At 46.5% G+C, this 21,148-nt stretch overlaps 1 protein-coding gene and 1 long non-coding RNA gene across 3 annotated transcripts in view; one reads left to right on the top strand and one right to left on the bottom strand.

Annotated features, from left to right (window-relative positions):
• SIM2 (SIM bHLH transcription factor 2) overlaps positions 1-19,299 on the bottom strand; it is a 59,494-nt gene extending 40,195 nt beyond the window's left edge. The window contains exons 1-5 of one of the 2 annotated variants that reach the window (XM_083814044.1): positions 19,166-19,299; positions 18,636-18,818; positions 12,181-12,263; positions 9,454-9,543; positions 2,891-2,999 (exon numbers count right to left, since the gene is read on the bottom strand). In XM_083814044.1, the coding sequence (XP_083670170.1) occupies positions 2,891-2,999; positions 9,454-9,543; positions 12,181-12,263; positions 18,636-18,810 (457 nt within the window). In that variant the 5' untranslated portion in view covers positions 18,811-18,818; positions 19,166-19,299. Of the gene's footprint in view, positions 1-2,890; positions 3,000-9,453; positions 9,544-12,180; positions 12,264-18,635; positions 18,819-19,165 lie in introns of those variants that run through there. The other variant, XM_083814045.1, reaches the window with a different exon arrangement.
• Positions 16,471-20,397, top strand: LOC310887926. Its single transcript, XR_014575796.1, has 3 exons — positions 16,471-17,961; positions 18,780-20,110; positions 20,273-20,397. It is a non-coding gene; the product is annotated as an uncharacterized lncRNA (long non-coding RNA).
• The last annotated feature ends 751 nt before the right edge of the window (positions 20,398-21,148 follow it).

The raw sequence follows: 21,148 nt of genomic DNA, 5'->3' as shown, positions 1-21,148 counted from the left end.
GAAGAATACATCCTGAGCAAGTAAAGTTAAATGAGCCATGCTGCAAATCTGTGTTATGAATGTCTGTGTCTGCTGTGCAACATTGATTTTACTCCTGAGTAATTCCACAGATTGGAGAGATCTAAAAAATAGCAAAATTAAAAAGGGAAACTTTTTATTCAACCCAGTGACTTGATGATTCAGACACATTTTAAGAGATCAGAAGAGGAAAAAATCAAAATGAAATGACAAAAAAATGTTCTTTTAAAATCTGTTTTCCCTTTTATTAGAAAATAAAGCCACTTTCACTCAACTTCCCTAGGTACTAAGTTACTTGTAGAACTCCATATTTTATTTAAATATTCAGAATATTTACTAAGATACAAACAGAAGTCACTTCCTTCCTACCATTTATTTAATAGGTTTCAGGACTTCACTGAAGATACACAGGAAACCTGCTATGATTTCTATGTGCCAGGCAATTTTAAATTATACCTTAAGATTTAATGTTTACACTGCAGGAAAGGGAACCACTGGCACAGGGAAGACATAAATAAATACTTGCTCGCTCTGTTTAGCTATGGATTCTGCACATTTTAATACACCAGCTCTATGCTTTGTATGGGAAAGAGACACACAGAAGTAAGATTTGCATAAAATAATCCCTATACAATCCAGAACACAGCTTAACTCCTTTATTTATCTCCCAAGTCTAGGATTCCAAATAAGATGCTGTTGTTTTGATGTTGTTATCAATTTCCTTTGCTACACAAAATTTTACACAAAACAAGACACATATAAATGGATCACATTTCAAAGTAAATTTTCCTTTACCTTTTGCACTACTGAGAACCCAGAGCTTGATGCTAATAACAAACAGCATCTATATAGAAAGAGGTAAAGCAAGCTACAGAGAATGAGGCATATAACTGGGGCTAGTCACCAGCAGAATTTCATACTGAAACAGTTGCAAGTAAACTGAAATTAACAGTTTCAATTGTGTGTAAAATCTTTTCAAACACAACCAAAACAGAACAGAATTATACTTCACAGTGAGGAGAACTTGTTCATGAAATAAATAATTGACCATTAGTAGCTAAAATGAGAGGGATCTGATTATTTCAGAAAAGAAATGCTAACAGGCAAAATAAGCATCCAAAGACATCCAAATGTGAGTAAGAAGCAGGCAATAACTATTTCTGAATAAAAAAAAAAAACTTCTGGGACTGCAGTACTAATGCACTGTCTTACTTCTGGTGAACCAGAGTCATAATTTGTACTTGACATAGTAAACAATTCAGATCAGTTGCAGGTGACTTTAAATCTGTAAAACTTTAAAATAAAATAAAATAAAAACCAACAAAACCTTGACACCATTGCCATTGACAAGAGAGTGTTTATAAAAAGGTCTTACTACCAATTCCAGATACCAGCAGAACTTCATTAAAAGTCATGGATTTATACCAGAGGCAACCCCTCCACTCATCAGTAAAGTAGGACAAGAATAAAATGTGTTGTTTTCTTTTTAAACGTCAAAATTGGAAAAAAAAAAATCCCTGACAAAGGAATGAGAAAACTATGAAATAGTCAAGTAGCAACTAGAATCAGAAGAGTCCAAGAGAAAGAAGAGTTTGTTTTTCAAGACACAGGGAGGTACACAAGAGAATCTGCTTGGGGAGGAGGAAGAGAGAAGACGGTTATGGTAGTTCTTTCGTTTATACCACTCAGAGCACTGCGTATGCTCCCAGGAACATTCAGCTCCCCTGCATTCAGAGAGTAGTGCTGAGGGAATCACAGTGGTCGGAACTGTGGTGAGGTCGCCAAGTACAGAAACTGCACAGGTACCAGGACTGTGAAAAAACCTCCAGCTCCTGAACAGGGTGGTAGTGCAAACTCAATGCTCCTCATGCTTTTAGGAGCTGTGTTTTAAGAAGCCCAGTAAAAGCTCTAGCAGGATGTGAGCTTCAACTGATCAAGCAATTGTGAAATATACGTGAAAGCACATTGTACAATGGAGCCAAATCATTCCAATATTTTAAAGCTCAAAGAATTGCCCGATGGGAAACGAAACCTACTGGAGGTGGTGTAAAGATGCACATAAGTTTGTTAATTATATAGTAGCAACAATACTGAAGTAACAATACACAAAGGGTCAGGTTAATTTTTATGTGTGGTGTCTGAGCACAGCCAGTGTGGACAGTCTGATCCAGGCGGTCACATAATAAGAGTTCTGCTGTCTTCCCTGACACTCCATCCAGCTTAGCACCATGCTGTATGGGTACGCGTGGGTGAATCATCTGCAGCACCTGAACGGGATGTGTGGAGAGGCTTGGTGAATCAGTGATCCAGCATCAAGGCAAGAGGACATTATTTTCCCGGAGAGATCACTTTTTATATGAGAGCTTCTAAATGTAGGTCATTTACAAAACCCATTTTTCCTCTTCCTACAGTGGAGAATATTAACTCTGGGTTTTCATACAAATCTCAGATTTAACAGTTGCTTTTATAATATTAAAAGCGTCCACCTATTTCCAAATTGCTTAACGTATTATTTATTTATTTTTTTCCCTAAGACCACATAGCTGCAGCTGTGCACACCTAGACAGTTGCAACATTCCTGCAACCTCACCGGTGATGACAAATCAAGAGATGAAATTACCACTGGGCAAAATCTTAATAACAGTTTAAAACTGCAGGGACTCCACGACATGAAAAGCATTATTTAATCTAGGATACCTTATTCTCTTTACTGCCACAAACCAAAATCTTGGATCATAGTTTCAGGTTCATGCTCCTCCTCCATTTGCATACACAGCTTCATAATGGATAAATATGAACTGGTCACAGCCTAGAGTTGTTACTTTTTTTTTTAGTTTTCCAATGGTAGTTTGACCACAGATCACACAAGTACCTTGTAAGAGGTGAGGATGAAGAGGCTGGTGAGCAGTAAGAACAGCTGTCATCTCATCATGGTCAGAAGGATGTATATACTCATAAATGCTATTACCAGTTAGCTCCACCTGTGAAGAGACATGTAACACATGAAGCAGTGCTGCTGCCCCTTTTTCCTTTCCTATCCCCCAAACATTCTGAAGTGACCTGCATATACTGCATCTGGGTAACTACACACCATTTTTTAAACATAAGTCAAATGTATCAAAAACTTGTTCCAAATTATACTCCTTAAACTTCCTTGTTTAGCAGTAACTAACATTTTAGGGGCTTTTGTGGGAATTTCTGATGATGATCTGGACACAGAAGAGCTGCTAGTGGAGAGAGCTGGTGAATGAAGTGATAGACTAGAGCAGCTGTAGAAATGCTAGGTTGCCACAAAATGGGATAAAATCTTTGATCTGTATTAATGTCTCTCAGAATGGCAGATATCTAAAAAAAAAAAAAAGTTTGACAGGTTCCCAGAAACCATCACCTGCATTCCACTGACAGTTGAGCCTTCGGAGCCAAACTGCTAGACTTACACATTTCTTTTGTGTCTTTTCAGATCGTCCACGACATTCAATCCACAGTAGTACATAGGGCTCAGAACGGTAGCCAGTGAATTCAAAAGACAGACTTCCATAGATTTTCATGAGCACTGGCTTGAGCCTTTGCTGCTTTAAGTAAACATGCACATTAAAAAGACTAAGAGAGCTATCTTAAATATCTGTACTCTCTCTTCTCACTTGAACTTTGCTAGCACAGGAATGTATTTCTATCTTTCCCACTGTTGTACCTATAATAACTGTTGTGCAAAAAATGAGCGGCGTACACCGTATGTCCTTTTTGCTAACTCTATTTGCCACGTATAAAACTCACCACAAAAGTCTCCAGATAGATGCAGTAATTGATTTAAGGAGTGAACCAATACTTTGAGCCTGTGTTTTAAATTAGTGTCAGGCTGCCCAATTGTTCAGTGTGGCCTGATGTGCCTTGGGCCCCCAAGATCAGAGACAGCTGCGAGGTGAAGTAATTTAACCTATTCTTCTGAGCCAGTCCTACTGATTTGCTAAGATGTGTGAGTTGCCTTTTCTTTGGAATAAATGAAATTGTCTACTCCACAAAGAAATCTTTTTCTGAAAATGTTTCTCATAGTTCCATTTTCTGCATTATTCATGGAATGTCTCTTCCCAAGACTATGCAAACTAACCTTTTTTTCTAGCCATCTATTCCCCACTTCTTCTTTCCAACAACCCCTCCCTGCAAAAACAAAAACACCAACACTGACCTGATAGTCTAACCAGAGTAAAATTTCACTGAATAAAGCAAAAGGGACAGAAAGAGTAAACATGAAAGAAGAGGAGAGATGGAGAAAGATAAAAAGAAAGGGGTGGGAGGGAAAGAGGAAAAGATTAAGAAAAGGAGAGGAAGAAAGGGGGAAGGAAAAGGAAAGGAAGGGAAGGGAAGGGAAGGGAAGGGAAGGGAAGGGAAGGGAAGGGAAGGGAAGGGAAGGGAAGGGAAGGGAAGGGAAGGGAAGGGAAGGGAAGGGAAGGGAAGGGAAGGGAAGGGAAGGGAAGGGAAGGGAAGGGAAGGGAAGGGAAGGGAAGGGAAGGGAAGGGAAGGGAAGGGAAGGGAAGGGAAGGGAAGGGAAGGGAAGGGAAGGGAAGGGAAGGGAAGGGAAGGGAAGGGGATTATTTATGTTGATTCATTTATATATATTATTTTTAATAATATGCAATGAATATAATAAAAAGCAGTGACTGTTATTTTTCAGGATTATAACAGTGGGAACCTGTTTTAGTAACTCCATCTTCAAGCTTTAGTGGTGAGGGAGGGAGGAAACTACAATCTCACTGTGACTCATGCTTTTTGCTGTTTCTGTTTGTTTTTAATTATATGGGGAAAAACACATTTGTAAGTGTCTATAGCTAAGTCTGTACGTATCATAATCACCTACAGACACATAAAACTAATAATTCTTATGTTGACGGGCATTTCATTGGCCTTTACACTTAGTTAACCAGAACAAGAAAAAAACAGTCATTGGAGAAATTCACAGTTGTGATCAGTGTTTGAACTGAAAAGAGCATCATTTATGACTCTGTTCTTTTTCAGCTTCCAAAAAAAATCATTCACAGATAGCCATGTGCAAACTATCTATCCCTTCAATAAAAAGACTTTCTTACAGAAACAACGCCAACCAACCTGACTGGCAATATCAACTGTAGTAATCAAGAAGATCTTATTGCAACTCTGCCATTACTAAGTATAATCATAACCACATTGACATGTATCTACTCTCTTACAAGTATGACACATGGGTATCTCTTGCTTTTCCAAAAGTAGCTGCCTATTGCAAAAGAACTACTGACTGAAGTAATCATTGGTTCACAGGATTCACAGGACTGGGCCCAAGGTCATATTTTTATTCAAAATTTCATTTTCATCACATAATTTTCATAAATAAAAATATTTTAGTTTTATATCTAAAGTTGAAAACTGAAGTGCTTTATCAAGCTAATGACTAGATTTTCTCATTACGTATGTAGGAATGTTTTCTACCCTGATGTATGCATTTGCAACCCCAGCAAAGTCAGTGGGAGGTGAGTATACAACACTGAAACCAAAATTGATTGTAAAAATGCTAGTGGAAACATAAAGCCATCAGCAAAGACAGGGGACTAAATAGGAGTCAAATAACCAAAATATGTATACATAATTTTGAAACTGACCACAGTCTCCTGCTACGCATAGTATATGCATGCTATTTTAAAGCCTACAATGAAACACTGAAAACTTTAAAAAAATAAATTATATGGTTCAATTCATAAACCTTCTAAAATCCCATGCCTCAGGCTTATTAAACCAGCTTCCTCGATGCAGCTTTTTAATATCTGTAAATACCTGCTTACTACCAAATATCGCTATTTCCTACTAAGAGCTTTTTTATGTGTAACTCAGCTGCACAGTTTTTTCCTGCCAAGAAATGATTCATAATAAACACAGAGGACTAAGTAGATGGATTCTAGAGCAAATAATTACATATTTTGCCTTTCATATACTTATTTGACGAAAGTAAAATAAACTCTTGGAAAAGTTCAGATGTTTGTGGTTAAATATTTCAAGATTTATCAAAAGTCAAAGATAAGCTTGGCTCCCTCGTGGACACAGAAAATGGCTGGAATAAGGTCCAGACTTTCACAATTAAAATATATATATATATATAATTCACCATTATTTCCTAAGAGGATTTTCTTTTCCATTCTGTGTCTCTGGACTCAGGGGTGGGGGGAGGGAGGTGTGGAGGGGGGCGGAATATTTGGGGAATTTGAACCTATTTACTACCCATGGAAAAAAGAGGCAAGGAGTTGGCTCTATCTCAGCTAGCACAAGTCAGTTCAACAATGATCTGAGGCCAATTGAAATTAGATGGAGGAAGGGGTCCTAACCATCAGTATTTACAATATTTACTGTTAGAGTTGAGTGGAAAGGTTGATCAAAATCCAAACCCACAAATTAACCAACAGGTCCACAAATAGAGATGTAGTCTTTTCAGAAATATTGTTTCTGATTCTCTAAAACTGCAGGCAGAAGTGAGTCAAGTAGTGCTGAAAAACAATCCTTAGTGTTGTTTTTACATTTTTAAACTAGCTTAACAACATTGGTTATGAAGGCTTTTTCAGAAGGTCTAAGTTCCTTCTGCTTAACCTAAATTCATGATATACTAGAAAATAAAGGCTACAGTAGTAGTTCTCCAAGAATATCCTGCAAAATATTTTCAAATGAACTTTTTATTTAGTTCAAATATACATTTTAAAACAAATTGCACTTTAACTGGAAATTGATGTGTGGACTAGTTAATTGTCAAATTATTTAATAAAAAGGTATTTCTATGGACTCTCTAAAAGATTTTCTACGATTATCATCACTCTGGTCTCAGCTTGTATTGGCTGGAGCTCTGTAAGAGCACTTGTTGAAAATATAGTGTGGGATTATGACTTGGTGAGGGAGACTTGTAGAATTTGCTTCTACAGACCAATCTCATTCTTGTTGGTGACAGTGGCAAAACTCCCAGTGATTTCCAGAGTTGTAGGAACAAGAACTCGTTTAGAGCCCTGGGAAGCTTACAGGAATATCCCAGTATTAATGTATTAATACGTTAGTATTTAGGAAAAGCCTAGAATTAATTCTAGAATTACTTAAAACAAAATTGTCTCTTGAAAAATAGAACATTGAGCAATATCAAGAACGGATTAGATGATAAAACAATATGACAAAAGCCAGGGAAAAATCATTGCCTTGCTTAGGTGTTTTATTTTATTTAAAAATAAATAATAAAAATGATAATAATAATAATAGGAAATAAAAAAGTGTTGTTAAACTGCATTCAGTGTTAAAGCATTCAGTGTTTTGAGTCTAAAAAATGCCCTTAAATTTCACGTGCCTCTCTCCTCTCTGATCTACACCTTTCTGGAAAATTCAAGGATGCAGCCCATTCATTTACAAATCTTTGCTAAAGCGAACTATTTGAGATTTTGCTTAGAAAACTTACTTCAGTAAACAATATGACAAAATACTTTAGTTTTCCTTAGCAGATCTTGCAGTAGGGCTTATAGAGACTTATGTGTGCAGCACAGAGGGAATACAGTCTGTGCAGAGGGCCATAAGATCATACCAGCTAAAGACGACTGAAGCCAGCACGATGCTTTCTGTCCCTTCTCCTTGACTGTGGCAAAGTTTATTCATTGTCCTACTGATATTGTGGGTCTTTAATTTCACCAAATGACTGAATAATATCGAGACCTACAAGAGGACTTGATATTCCTCAAAAGAAAAAGAAAAAAAAAATCTGGACAAAACCTAGACCAGCCAGCACTTATCAAACAGCAAGCAGGATAGAACAATGAGACTACTTCAAGGGCAGATGGGAACACTCAGTGCTTTGGAACAATCATACCGACTAAATGAATCTATTTAAGTAGTTAGCTACGTTGTGGATCTTTTCAAAACATTACAGGGAGAAAAACATTTAATAAGACTGTTGATTCAGAGTAGAAAATACAGCCATTTGGAAGAAAATTTATACTAAAAGACAGTAATATTTAAAGTAATTTCAACATGCGTTAAATGTTATGAAACAACTCATTCTATACTGTAACAGATTCAAATGAACAAACTGCTTGAAATAAGAACATTCCCTGGACACATTTTTAAAAGTTGGCAGACAAAAAGTATCCATGCCGTAATTTTGATCATCAAAATTACATTTTCTGAAGGAGATTACAAAAACAGGAATCACAGTTGCCTTTGGATTTAGAAGGGGTGTTTATGAGACGATATACTTGCTTTTTCTATCTCTTCAGTGTTCTATTTTTTCTCATAGCTACTAATTCTAATTCAAATACTAGAAACATGCATCCAAAGAACTTCACAGTTTTCCGAACAAAAATATTAATTACTACCAAAGCTAAAGCACGTCTATAATTTCCACAACTCAGTCCCTTCTCTGTTGTTGGACATAGGCATATTCCTCAGCTGTCTTGCCTGAAACAAAACATATTGCTCTCTCTCACCTTCATCTCCTCCTCCTTCTTCTTCTTCTTCTCCTCTCTGCTATTTATTTTTCCACTTAATTTTATTTAACTCTGAAAAGTGTTTCAACTGTAACTGGTTCTGAAGAAACAGTTCTGTTTCTTGCAAGTGTCATCCGGGGCCCAGTGAAATTAATTAGGCGTTTATCTATTGGAGTTCAGCAGGCTTTAGGTCAGGTGCTACCAATGAAATTGTGTAATACATTTATACAAAAATGTATGGAAACTTGCACTCTGCAATAAATTCAGGCCATTTGCCCTTGCGCCTGTCCCAAGAAGGCAAAAAATTAGAAATGTCCTTCTAAGAAAAAAAAACCAACAACAACAACAATAAAAACCCCTTATACTTCTTGTGCAGAACAGTAGTAAACTGAGTTTTATGAGTTCTATCACAACCATATAAAACGCTTTACTGAAAAGACCACTGAGCTGGAAAAACTCAGGAAAAACTACCCTGAATTCCATGTGAACACTCATAAATCTGCCCCCCCTTTCTTTTTTTCCTAAAGCACATTTACCATAAAACTCATGTTCCACATCAGATTTCCTCTCTATTTCATAGCAAGTCTCAATATCTTACACAATCTAAAACATATAGCCTTGAATTCTAAACTTTATTTCAGATGTATAGCATTACCACACAGGCAATAGGCTTGGGTTTCAAGCTCTGCGTATATCTGCAATTTGCAATATCATATTATTTATTACCCTTCTTAAAGGTAATGAGGAGTAAAATACAATGAACAAGAACAGATATAAAGACAGTCATGATGTGGTCGTAAGTATAGGAAACTTGAATATTTAAGGAAGGTCATTTATCAGAAAACAAAGTTGAAGCTTTGAATACCCCTAAAAGCCAATGACTCGCTATATGTATGGCAAGATGTTAGTGCTAGGTCCAAAATGTAGTATCTATATTTAACAGATGAAAAAAATAAATCACTCCTACCTGAGATAAGCCAAGATGTACAGATGCTGTTTCTGAGATGTACATTATTTTGCCATCCGATGCCACCACGAAAACAAAGCCATCCAAAGTCTGTAGAAGAGAAATAAGTAGGGTAAAAAGAAATAACTGTATAAACCATTTACAGTGGGGAAAAAAAAAAAAAGTTTGAAGCCTTTTGGACAAGGATTGTTATCCAACTTAAAGAACAGCAAATATAGTATTTAAGAAATAGAAACCTTTATCTGATGGTGTTCCTATAAACTCTATGACACACACACATACATTGTGAAATCCAATTCATTCCCCCTACAGATGCGAGCTTTACTGCTTCACTTTAAGTTAACATTCTCCTGTTGATTCTGGTTATTTTAGTACTTAGTACAAATCCTGAGCTATGTGGTACTTAGGGGAAAATCTAGCACTACGCAAGCCATTTTTTATGGTATAATTGGCAGACACAGCTTACCGCTATTTGCAATATATTTAATGATACAGTAAGCAATGCTTTAAATTTCTTTGACTATATTTTTATTAATGCATTTCTGAACAGAGGACTGTTTGCTATGTACAAAGTGAACTTAGGGAAAAAAAAGTAGAACAAACCAATCAGCATTCAAAACTTTATCACACTTGAAGAGAGAGATTTATGCTCATTAAGTGATATGCCTAGAGTCTGTGAATCTCAGCTAATGTTTCTTTGTAATGCAAATTCTTATTGATGGGAATTCTTAACTGGATGATAAATATTCCTTGCGTGAGTAAAAACTGAAGTTTCATTTTGTCCTGTGTCATCCATACAGGAAAAAAATATGCTTTTGGTTAGCCAAAACTGGCCAAGATTTGGACATGCAGCCTATTGATTTGGGGCGCTTTGATTCTTCAGTGCCCAAAGTCAGGCAGAATTTCAACAGTACCTTATATTATATAGTTTAAAAGGATCCACTGTCTCTAGTTGGTTTAGGAAGCCTTGATCAATACACACATATGAACATCACCAGAAAATGTATTTGGAATAGAGATGTCATTTTTACAGTACACAGATAAAGCAGCCACCTATTTCTAATTCATATTTTAAATTACTGAACGTAAAACAAAAGAGAAGCAATAAAATCCTGTATGCTTCATGCTCTTACACTGCTGCCCCAATAAAAGAAAATATTCCAAATTATTCTCTGGCCTACTAACGATTCTACAGCACGTAATTGAAACCAGATTACTCTTTGCCTTCACTTTTTTTTTTCACTTTTTTTTTGGAACATAAATTTTGTAGCAGTATTAAAATGGGAAGTAAATTATTCCATCCCTAACCATAACTTTTCATCCAAACACCGCCATCCTGCAGTTGCTCTACCCACTATCACAACTAAAACTGTGTCAATTCTTTCATTACTCCATTGTATGGTGCGGTAGGTCTCTAACTTTCCCATCCAGAAAAACACAGAACCATACAGAAAAGTTTAAGAACCCTTAAAATAAGTCTACAGTGGATTTGCTGGCATTATTAAAGCCTTAATATTCACAACTCAGAAATAACTGAACTGTAAAATGAGTATTACAGGTGATTAGCATATATTATTTAAGTTCATCTAATGCCAGACAAAACACAAAATGGCGAACACGGAGGAGGAGCAAGTGTGCCAGCAGTGATTTGTATGATATAACTAGACAAACATTTTGAAGGTAGACCAGTGACTCTGAAACTGTGGCTATCAGCTTCTTAGAAGTCCAAGTGTGTTTTTCCAGGCTGGAAATACCTCCACGAAAGATCATTTTAGACTCGGTCAATCCCGTGAACTTTATTCGGTCACCAAAGAGCACTTCAAGACATTCTGCCCCAAGTGCTCGCCCTCCTTATTCAAGGAGGCAACTCGCAGGGCCTCCACGACAAACCCACCAACCTCATACCTCATTGTAAATTTTGGGCGACCCCTCACAGCTGTCCCAGCCATCCCCTGGGGACAAAGGTCGCCCAGCCCTGCCGGCGGCGCTGCCAGCAGGGTTTCTGTTCAGCTTTTGTCCCCAGCCGGGCGAGCAGGGAAAACAGCTCCAGCTCTCTGACCAGAAATTAACCTTCTACAATAAAACCGACCTTTAAATGATTACGGTTTACTAGGTCTTTAAAATCGGGGGAGAAAAAAATCCTTGCGGTATTAAAATTGCGTATAAAAAAAAAATGTAGCTAAGCGTAATTATTTTTTTTTCCTCCGGCTGGCATCCACGCCCCGGCTACGACTTCCTAAATTCTCCTCCGACCTACACAGGGGGAATTCAGAAGAATTCCAGAGCAGATCAACAGGATTTTGAACAACTGTATTTTCAGGTGCTAACGTCAACAGGAGATCTAATCCAGATGTGCGCCGCCTGCCCGCTGGGTCCGGCAGGGCTGCCCCGGCCCGGCTGCGTTTGAGCACCGTGCGCTCGGACCCGACGGTGCGGGGCGAGATGCTGCTTCCACCAGCATCGCACGCGGAAAAAATAAAATAAAGAATCTGGGGTCTCGGTTTTGCTCCTCTCCCGACCCGTTTGAGGGTCTGGGTGCTAGGGAAGGCTTCACACGGGCGCCGCTAACAAGCCGGGGGAGGAGGAGGAGGAGGAGGAGGAGGAAGAGGAGGAGGAGGAGAAGGAGGAGGAGGAAGAGGAGGAGGAGGAGAGGTGGGGAGGTTAATCGCCCCAAAACACAAGATTTCCGATGCGCAGCGCGTACGAGAGGAGGAAGGCGTCCACTACCTGAAGCAAATGGGATCCCAGCTCCTTGGCCACGTTGTCCAAGGGTCCTATCCTGCTCGGCTGTCCCCAGGCGTCGCCCAGACCTGCAAGGGAACCAAGGAGCTGGTTAGACCGGGGCAAGGGGCTCGGAAGGGGCCACGTTCCCCCTCCCTCCCCGCCGAGCGGCCCCGCTCCCCGGCACGGGGCATCGTGCCCGAGCTTTTTTTCCTTTTTTTCTTTTTTTTTTTTTTTCGGGGAATCCCGCCGAGGGTACTCCCACAGGCGCTCTTTCCCCAGACAGCCGCCGGCCCTCAGCACGCCCCAGGGGATATGTCAGCTCCCAGCGCTACCCCTCGCCCGCCATGTCGCGGCGCACCCCCACATGTCGCGACAAGGAGCCCGGCACGCTTGGACGAAGGAGGCCGAGAGCCCCGGGGAGGCTCCCGGCCCGTCCTCAGCGCCACTGGGCTGTGTGTGTGTGTGTCTGGTCGGGGATTTAGTTTGTTTTTCTTCCCTCCGTGCAAAGAAGGGGTGCTCGGGGGGACTGGTGCCGGCACCTCGCCGGCTCCGCAGGCGGCAGGAAGAAGGCACAGCCATTTCGTGCCTCCTTTTGGGAAAGAAAGGAGAAAAGAAGGCTTTAAACCCTTCGGGTGAATGGTCGGTGATGGGCGAAAGGCGAGGATGCTCGGTGCTGCCAGCCAGCGAGCTTTGGGGCTGGCAGCAACCGAACCCGCAGGGTTTATAGCCTTGAACATCGCCCACGCCGGTGCACGGCCGGGAAACGGTGTTTTTCTCCCGCTGCCTCTCACCGGGGCCAGGTGCTTCTAAAGAAAACTCCCTCGGCGACCTTGCAGGGAGTTTTCTTGAAAAAGAAAATTAAAAAAAAAAAAAAAAAAAAAAAAAAGAGGCCGCCGTAGCGTGAGCCCCGCTCGGAGAGGAAGCTGGCACCTGGCTGGGCGGCGCTGCCCCGAGCTTGGGGTTTTAAACAAGTTTTTTTGGGGTCGTCTTTATAAAGGCTCCCCCGAAGCCCTCCCAGTCCCACGTCTGCCTTGAGTCCCGCAGATAGCCCTGGTCTGGAAGCCCTGGGAGCCCCTCTCCCTGCTCCCCATCCTAGGGACCCACAGCATTCCCCTCCCCAGGGACGGGGACCTCGTCCCACTGCCCGGTCCCGGCGGGCAAGCACCCAGGAGCCTGCGGCTTCCAGCGCAGGAGAGGCTGGTTTAACCAGGGCAGTGCCACCAGCCAAGGTCAGCCCCAAAAGCAGCCGCCTGCCTCCCCGCCCCGCCTGCCGCTCCGGCTGCCCGAGCGGGTGTCCCCAAACTGTAGTCCCAAAGCGACGCTTTTTTGGGGGTAACACCTTCCCTCCGGTAAAAAAAAAAAAAAAGCGTTTCAGCACCCATTAGGAAATTAACTCCCAATTGCCAAACGAAAAGGAGCGCTTTCGTACTGCCTTTTCCCAATTCGCAGTTTGGAAAAGGCTCCCAGTCTTCCGAGGAGCCGTCATTTATTTATTATTTATTTATTTTTGTTATTTCTCCTGCCGAAATGCGGCTTCCTCTGTAGTGGGAAGTTTAAAGGATCGCGAAGGCATCCCGCAGTCTCTTTCTCGAGCCGGCGACAAACGCAAACGACCCAGCCAGTCCCGGTGCTGTGCGGATTGCCCTTATTTCGATTTACCAATTGCAAGTGTCGCAAAACCGTATTGCAACCCAAACGAGGGGTTTACGAATAACGACATTAATACTTAAAAAGAAACAACAAAGAATTAAAAAGTTTTGACACGTCCTGAGAAGAGCCCTGATTTTCGCAAGGAAGAGGCGGGTTGAGGGTTTTAGCCGCTCCCTCCCAAAGCCGCCGCTGGGCAGGTAGGGTTTCGAGGCATCGCCAAAAATCCCCACGATTTCTGAGGTCATTTTCCGACCCAGGCTAAAACATTCGCTTCCGCAGATTTTTTTTTTTCCCCTTTGAAATTTTAATTTGGGGTTGCGATCGCGAACTCGCATCAAACGCCAGCGCGCCCGGTGGCTCAGCCCGGCATTCTTCCCAGCTTATTTTAAAGCCGATGATTTTATCATTTAATCCACCGGCGGATCGGAGGTGGAAACGAAACGAAGGAAAACCTTCGGCTGAGATGAAGGACTAAAGCACATTAACTCGTCCTCCCAGAGATTTGCAGACGCGCAGCCTACGCCCTGTAAGCATATGGATGCAATAGACTCCCAAGAGTTCCCCCTGCCCGGCCAGTAAATAAGGCGCATTTTCACTCACTGCACTGGAGCGGGGCCAAAAGAGCTGCCGATACAAAGCGAGCGGCTTGCACATCGCTCCTCGGAGGAGGTGGAAATTTGCTTGGCACGGCCCCGGCCGGGCAGTGGGGGCTCCGGTGTGGGCACGGCTGCGGTGCCGGGAGGGTGGATTTTAAGGAAACCCTTCAAATGTCCCCGTTTCAGCACGAGTTACCTGTGACGCTGGCATGGAGAGAGATTTCCCCGCGAGCAGGCGGTGCTAAGGGGGAAATAAGCGGCACTAATAGCAGCAGGGCCCGCCGGGCCCCCCCACCTCCAGCTTCGGGAGGTTTTGCGCAGAAATCCCAAAGTACGGGCAAATCTCATATGGGGCAAATCCCTATGAACGGGTCCGCCTTCCTTTGGCCAACCTGGGCGCGACTCCCCCCTTCAACATCCCCAGCACCCCAATCCTCGTCTTTTGACATCTCGGACCCCAGCATTCACTTTGCACCATTTGCCAGTGTCCGAGTACGGGGTGTGAACCCGGCTGTAATGAGATCTAGGAATATTTGGGAGCAATCCCTACCTTCGCTCTCCAAACGTCTGAATGGGGACGCGCGGACATTTGAAAGCCCGGTAGCTTTTCTGTTTGGGATTCTGCTAAAAGAATTACTTAGCGATGTGTTGTGCGAGTATCGGATTGCCCTGTAACTCGGAGTATTTCCTTCGTGCCTACTACCGTATTGTTCCTCGGCTCCCCCGGAGCGTGCGGTCCCCCCGCGTTATTCAATAGCCAGCCTTCCCCAGGAACCTGGGTCAACTACAAACGCCGGCGTTTCCAGCGCTGCCTCTCCCAGGGGATTTTTCCCCAGGCGAGCCCGGCAGAGCAAAGGGGAAACGAAAGGGAGGCGACGAGCTGCCAGCGGCTCCTGCCCTCCGCCGCTCTGTCCCTGGAGGGGGACGGGGACAGCCCGTGGACTGGGGGGGGTCCCTGGGCTCCGGGGAGGGGGCCGGAGCCGACGGGAAGCCCCCCGGTATCCCCCAGGGTGGCTTTGGGAAGGAGTAGGGCCGCTGGGAGAGAGATATGGAAAGATCAAGCCTTTGAGAAGTTTAAAGGTTTAAAAAACAGGGAGAAAAAAAAACCGGCAAGTCCCGGAGGAAACCTACAAAAGTCCTTCCAGGATACCCGGACGAAGCCACAGCCGGCTCTTCCCGGGGTCACGCTAAGAGGGGGGGTCCCCTTAGCCCCCCCCCAAGGCTTCCGCAGCTCCCACGGCGGTGGCCCCCTCCCGCTCCGACGGCACTTTGAGGCGACAGCCCGACACCTCTGGTGCCGCCGCTAGCCGCTATCGCGACAGCCGCGCGTTTTCGCTTTAATTATGTGATTCATTAATTCGTTAATAAACCTCTGCCGAGGGCGGACGAAAGAGCTGCAACTGGCCTTAATTTTCTTTAAATACAGGTTCAGAGATTCACACTCCAGATTTAATAGGGAGCGAAAACTCTGCACGCTCCCCACATTTTCTATTGTCTGCGTTTCAGAATAAGGAACAGGTCTCAGGGCTGCTACTTTGTCATTTTATTCCGATTATTTCGTCCAGAGCACTTGGTACTTCGGATCACTTACTAAATACCGCGTTCCCACCCGGTTTAAATGGCCATAAAAGCGCAGTTTTAGAGGCAGTTTTGGAAACTGCGCTGGGGATGGGGCAGGGAGAGGATCCCAATTTTAGCCGGCTGAGGAGAAGCGCGTTTTCTTTAAACGCTGTTTACTCTCGCGTCCCTTTCATTTGCTCATTTTTAGAAGAAAACGCTGACAGCCAAGACAGAAGAAGTCCCGTGGTATATTTTTTCTTCCACAATAATAAGTGCCTTGGCAAAAAATCAAAACGCAGCCGAGGACGAGCTTACAGAGCCGGAGCGCGGGGGAGGCTGGAGGTTGCTGTCTCCTGGACTCTTAATTCATGAATCCGAAGGTCAGAGCAAAACCCCACGGCAAAAAGTACGATGTCGGAGCATGAAATTTTTGCCTTCCAGGGCTTGCTCGCGTTTGCGGGGAGAAAGGAGCTGGAAGATAAATCTCTTTTCACTCGCGCTTCCCAGAGCCCGACCGGGCGTCTCTGCGGGGGGGTTTTGGGGGGGGCTCGGTCCAAACTGTGCGTCTCGGGGCAAAGGCACAGATGGAGGAGATGGGGGTCCTGTCTGAGCCCACTTCTCCGCCCTGTCGGGGTGTTGGGACCATCTCGGCCCGGACACCTCGGTGAGGGTCCCAAACTTTGCCCGAACTACACATCAGCGCGCTCTGGAAATAAATCGGGGGAGGCGAGGGGGAAGCCATACACCGGGTTTTTTAAAAGCACAGCCCTCTCTCTCTCTTCCCCTCCAGTCTAGACAGAGCTGGAAGCCAGTTTTATAGCTGGACAACATTTCTGATCGCGCTGGCTACAGCTACCCCAGGCCTAGCACGCATGCTGGAGGCGTCTCAGGCCTCGCCCCCCTCCCGGCCGGCTGGAAGAGCTGAAACACGTTCAAACCTTTTCAGTTTTTTGGGGGGGTGCCGGGGTGCTGGTGAAGGGCTCTGCCCGTGCCCTGGACCAGCGTCTGCGGCCCCTTCGGCTGCGATCCCCGGGAGGACGTGGGGGGCTGCTTCGTGTTCGCCTTTGTTCCAAGCCCCAATAACCTCGGGCATCTCCGTGCCCTCCACGCATGGGGCCCAGCATGCTGGAAGGGGCTCTTTCCCCAGGTCTTGCTGCATCAGACTTTAGGATGCGCTGCTGGGCAGCCCCCTCCAGCCAGTATGCCCCCCCCCCCCCCATCAAAACCAACTGGAAGCAGTCGGGCGGTCTTGGGAGAGACCCCGAGGGAACCCCCGAGGGGAATTCACCCCCTCGGGAGGGGCAGGCAGCGGCAATGGGGCGCCGTGTGCCGTCGGGCAGCCGCCCCCCCTCCCCCCCCCCGACGGCCCGCTGCTCCCGGCTGCCTCCCTCCGGCTTCCCCCGCTCTGCCCTCGGCGGTCCCCACGGCCTGTCATCCCCGGCCCCAAAGCTTTGGTTGGAAATACGTTTCCATCCGGACTTAAGACGATGAAAGATGAGGAATTCGCCCTATGCATTTAAAACGTTGCTCTTAATAAGCAGGGTGTGCGGAAGCGCACGCCCGGCCTGTTTAAGGAAGACAGACACATAAAACACCCCCGAGCTGCCGGGTATAAACCTGCTCTCGGGGTCGGCTCGCTGCTCCTGAGGATCAGCACGGCTGCCAAAGTGGGGACACGTTCAGCAGCATCTCCGACCGTGCCACTTTTCCTCCCTCCTAAACCAAACCCGTTCCGGCGACACGCTCCCGAGCTAAGGCTGGCGAGAGAGAGACCCCCACATCCCCCACACCCCCCGAAATCACGACGTCCTGTTTCTTAGGGGGAGATTTCCCCCCGCGGGATAATGGCGAGAAATCACAGCGGAGCACCGCCTCGCTTCCCCCGGCGGGCTGCGGGAGCGCACTCCGAAGGAGCCCGGCCTTGCCGTAGCGCTGCTAGTGCTTGCTCGCGAAATCACTCAGTTAGATGGCCAGAACGGTAAGCTTTTCCTCGGGCTGGGAGTATTTTTTTTCCGACCCCCCTCCCTCCTTATTATTATTATTATTTCATTTGTAGCCTTTTAATAAAGCTCCTTAGAAACCGCGGCGGAGAGCCCAGCTTCCACCCTGCAATTTTTTAATTCCTCTCCCCAACCCCGGGCCAGAGAGGCACAGACAAATAACAAAAGGGGGGAGCCGGGTTTATCCAGCCACCCCCTGACCCCAAAGAGAGTTTCGCCGCACGTCCCCAAGCGCCGGGCTGGGGGAGCAGCGGGGCCGGGCGGGGGGCTTCTGCTGAGCCCCCGGGGAAAGAAGGAGCAAGGAGGGGCTCAGGCCTCCGAGAAGGCGCAGTCCCACTCCCGCACGGCCCTGCACGGAGCAGGTTGAGCCAATAACAACACCCACCCTAAGAGGTGGGGGTCTTTTTTTTTTTTTTTTTTTTTTTTTTGAGAAGCCGGGGTCCTCCTCAAGCGCTCCCCACCGGCTCTGCTCCCGGGGGGGCTCTTCTTCCTGGGGGGTTTAGGAGGCTCCTCTCCACCCCCGGTCTCCCCCCCCTCTTTTCCCACCCGGGGCCGGGACCCGGCCGGGACACGGAGGGGTCGATGTCGGGGTGCGGGGCTCCCCCTGCTCTTTTCGGCTTCCCCGCGGGGAGGAGGCGCAGAGGGTGGTTACCTTCGGGGAAGACGGCTCGCATCTTCAGGTAGCTGGTGGTGAGGCGGATGATGGACGCCTTGTCCAGCTGGGAGGTGATGGCCGAGGGCAGGGGCAGGAGTTTGGCCAGTTCGTAGAATTCTCCATTTTCTTTTTCCCGTCTAGTCTTTGCCGCGTTCTTGGATTTTTCCTTCATCGCGACTACTGCAAGGCGAAGATGACACTGGCATATTAGACCCGAATCTTCCGAATTGCAGGGGGCATGGATTTCGGCTTCAGAGTTAGTATTTTCGTTTAAGGAAGGGAGGGAGGGAATTCACCCAAATCAAATCAACTTAAAAAAAAATAAAAAGGGGAGAAAAAAAAAAGTGGGGAGAAAAATAAAAAACACCAAACCAACCAAACAAAAACCACCACCAACAGAAGTGGTGCGAGGAGGGGGAAGGCGATCTCTGAGCCGCAAGCCCAGCAGGCAGAGCTGATCGGGAGAAGGCAGTCCTGCTCTGACCCTGCACTACCCAGCGCTCCGAAACCGAGACCGAGAGACCTACACGAGCCACGGTCCTCTGCCTGCAGGCGGAATCGGATCTTCTCCTCGCCGGGGAGCAAAGAGCACCGGCTTCCCCTCACCGAGGGATTTCTTCTCTTCGAGCCTTCCCCGTCCAAAACCAATAATAAGAAAATATCAAAAGCACAGCGGCCGCGCGAGAAATCATAAGGGTAGGCGGGCTGGACCGTTGTGGGACGCTATTTTTGTCTCTTAAAAAAAAAAAAAAAAAAAGAAAAAGAAAAAATGGGGAAAAAAAAAAAAGTAGAGAGAGAGAAAGAAAAGCCCGCGCTGCTCGTTTATAAGAGAAGCTCTGGTCCCGGTGAGGGGCAGCCGGGAGGGCAGCCCCCGGCTAAACGCGAGCCGCAGCGGCCGGAGAGGGAGCCGCTGGCCGCAGCTCTGGCAGATCGCAGGCTCGCATTTCCCTCCCGGCCAGGGCAGCTCTCGGCGGCGGGAGGGCCCCTGCCCCTGCCCCTGCCCGGCCCCGGGGGGCGGCTTCAGCGGCGGGGGGCGGCGGGCTGCCCGCGGGGCTGGGGGCGCGGGGGGCGCCCGGCTCCGAGCGCGGCTCTCATGCGGAGCCGCCCGGGGGACTCCGTGCTCCTCGGGACCTGCGCCCGCTGCGGCGTCGCCTCTTTCTTCCCAAACAAGTCCGAGCGCTGGCAAAGGCTGGCGGTGGATTTCTTTGCTTAGTTGTCTCGGTTTTTCTCCTCTTTAAAGAATTCGCAAAATCGGGGTTTGGTTTTCTTTCTGGGTTTGTTTTCTTTCTTTTTTTTTCTTCCTTTCTCTCTCTTTTTTTTTTTTTTTCTTTTTAAAATTGTCACGTATTTACAGAGCTGTTGTAAAGCGCTGGCTCTTTCGCACACGCATGCCTTTCCGAGGAAGAAGGAGGGTTCGCTACGGCCACCTCCCGCGAGGAGCAGCGATCCTCACCATGCGGCCAGGCTCCAAGGTAAAACTCCCCTCCTCTCGGAAATCCTGGCCGCCACGCTCCTCGCCTGAAAACACTGATATCTCCGTTTTTTTTTTTTTTCCTCCTTATTTCTTTTTTATTTTTTTTTCCTTCTCTCTCGCTTTTTTTTTTTTTTTTTTTTTTTTTTTTTTTTTTTGTCAGGGGCAGAAGGAGCTCTGAAGTGGACCCCTCGGTTTAATTCTTTCGCAAAGGCTCGAAGAAAGCCAGGAGAGCCTCAAGAGGGGAGGGGATAATGTATCCGTGACGTGTCATCCCGCGCAGCGCCCTCCGAGGAACCCAAATACAGAGGAGCCAGAAAAGAGCCGCAATTAGCACTTGCGAGGGGACGGGAGGCCGGCCCGGGGGGAGCCGGGGGCGGGGGGCGTTTGCTCGCCCCGACCTCCCGGAGCGGCCCCTTGGCCCCGGACCCTGCCGGGGGGGGGGGGGGGGGGGGGCCTCGACCCCCTCCCCACGTGGCAGAGGGGCCGCGCACGGGCACGCGTGGGGACCGCGACACTCGCGGGGCCTCGTTTATCCAGGCAGTGCTGTTTATCCACCGGGTGAAAGGAGCAAAAGCACATACATAAGTGCAAATGGATCATATATGGAGCACGTACGCGACATATATACATCATATACACAGGGCAGACGTTGCACTCTCAGCCCCCGACGTGACTCCCACCCGCTTGCCCATGCTTAGGGCTTCACCCAGCTGCCGCCTGCCTTCCCCGGGGAGCTGTAGGACCCCCACCCCGATCCCCCCGCGGGGAATGAACCCCTTTTAGTGGCTATGGGCCCGCAGCACACCGCGGGGAGGGACTCAGACGGGCCGCCGACGGGACCCACCCGGTCCCGGCCCGACGGGAGCCCGGTGCCCCCATCCTCACATCCCCACCCCTCGCAGCCCCCCGGGGAAGCGGCCCCCGGCGCTCCTTGCAAAAAGGAGGGGAAAACCCCCGGTGCGAACAACCGGGCCGAGTTTGCCCCTTTGGGGATGGGAATTGGGGCAAAGCCCGGGTACCTCCGCCGGGCCGCCCC

The sequence above is a fragment of the Anser anser genome, assembly GCF_964211835.1.
Source record: "Anser anser genome assembly, chromosome: 1".
In the NCBI taxonomy this organism is placed as follows: Eukaryota; Metazoa; Chordata; class Aves; order Anseriformes; family Anatidae; genus Anser; species Anser anser.
This window is presented reverse-complemented; position numbering and strand designations above follow the sequence as displayed.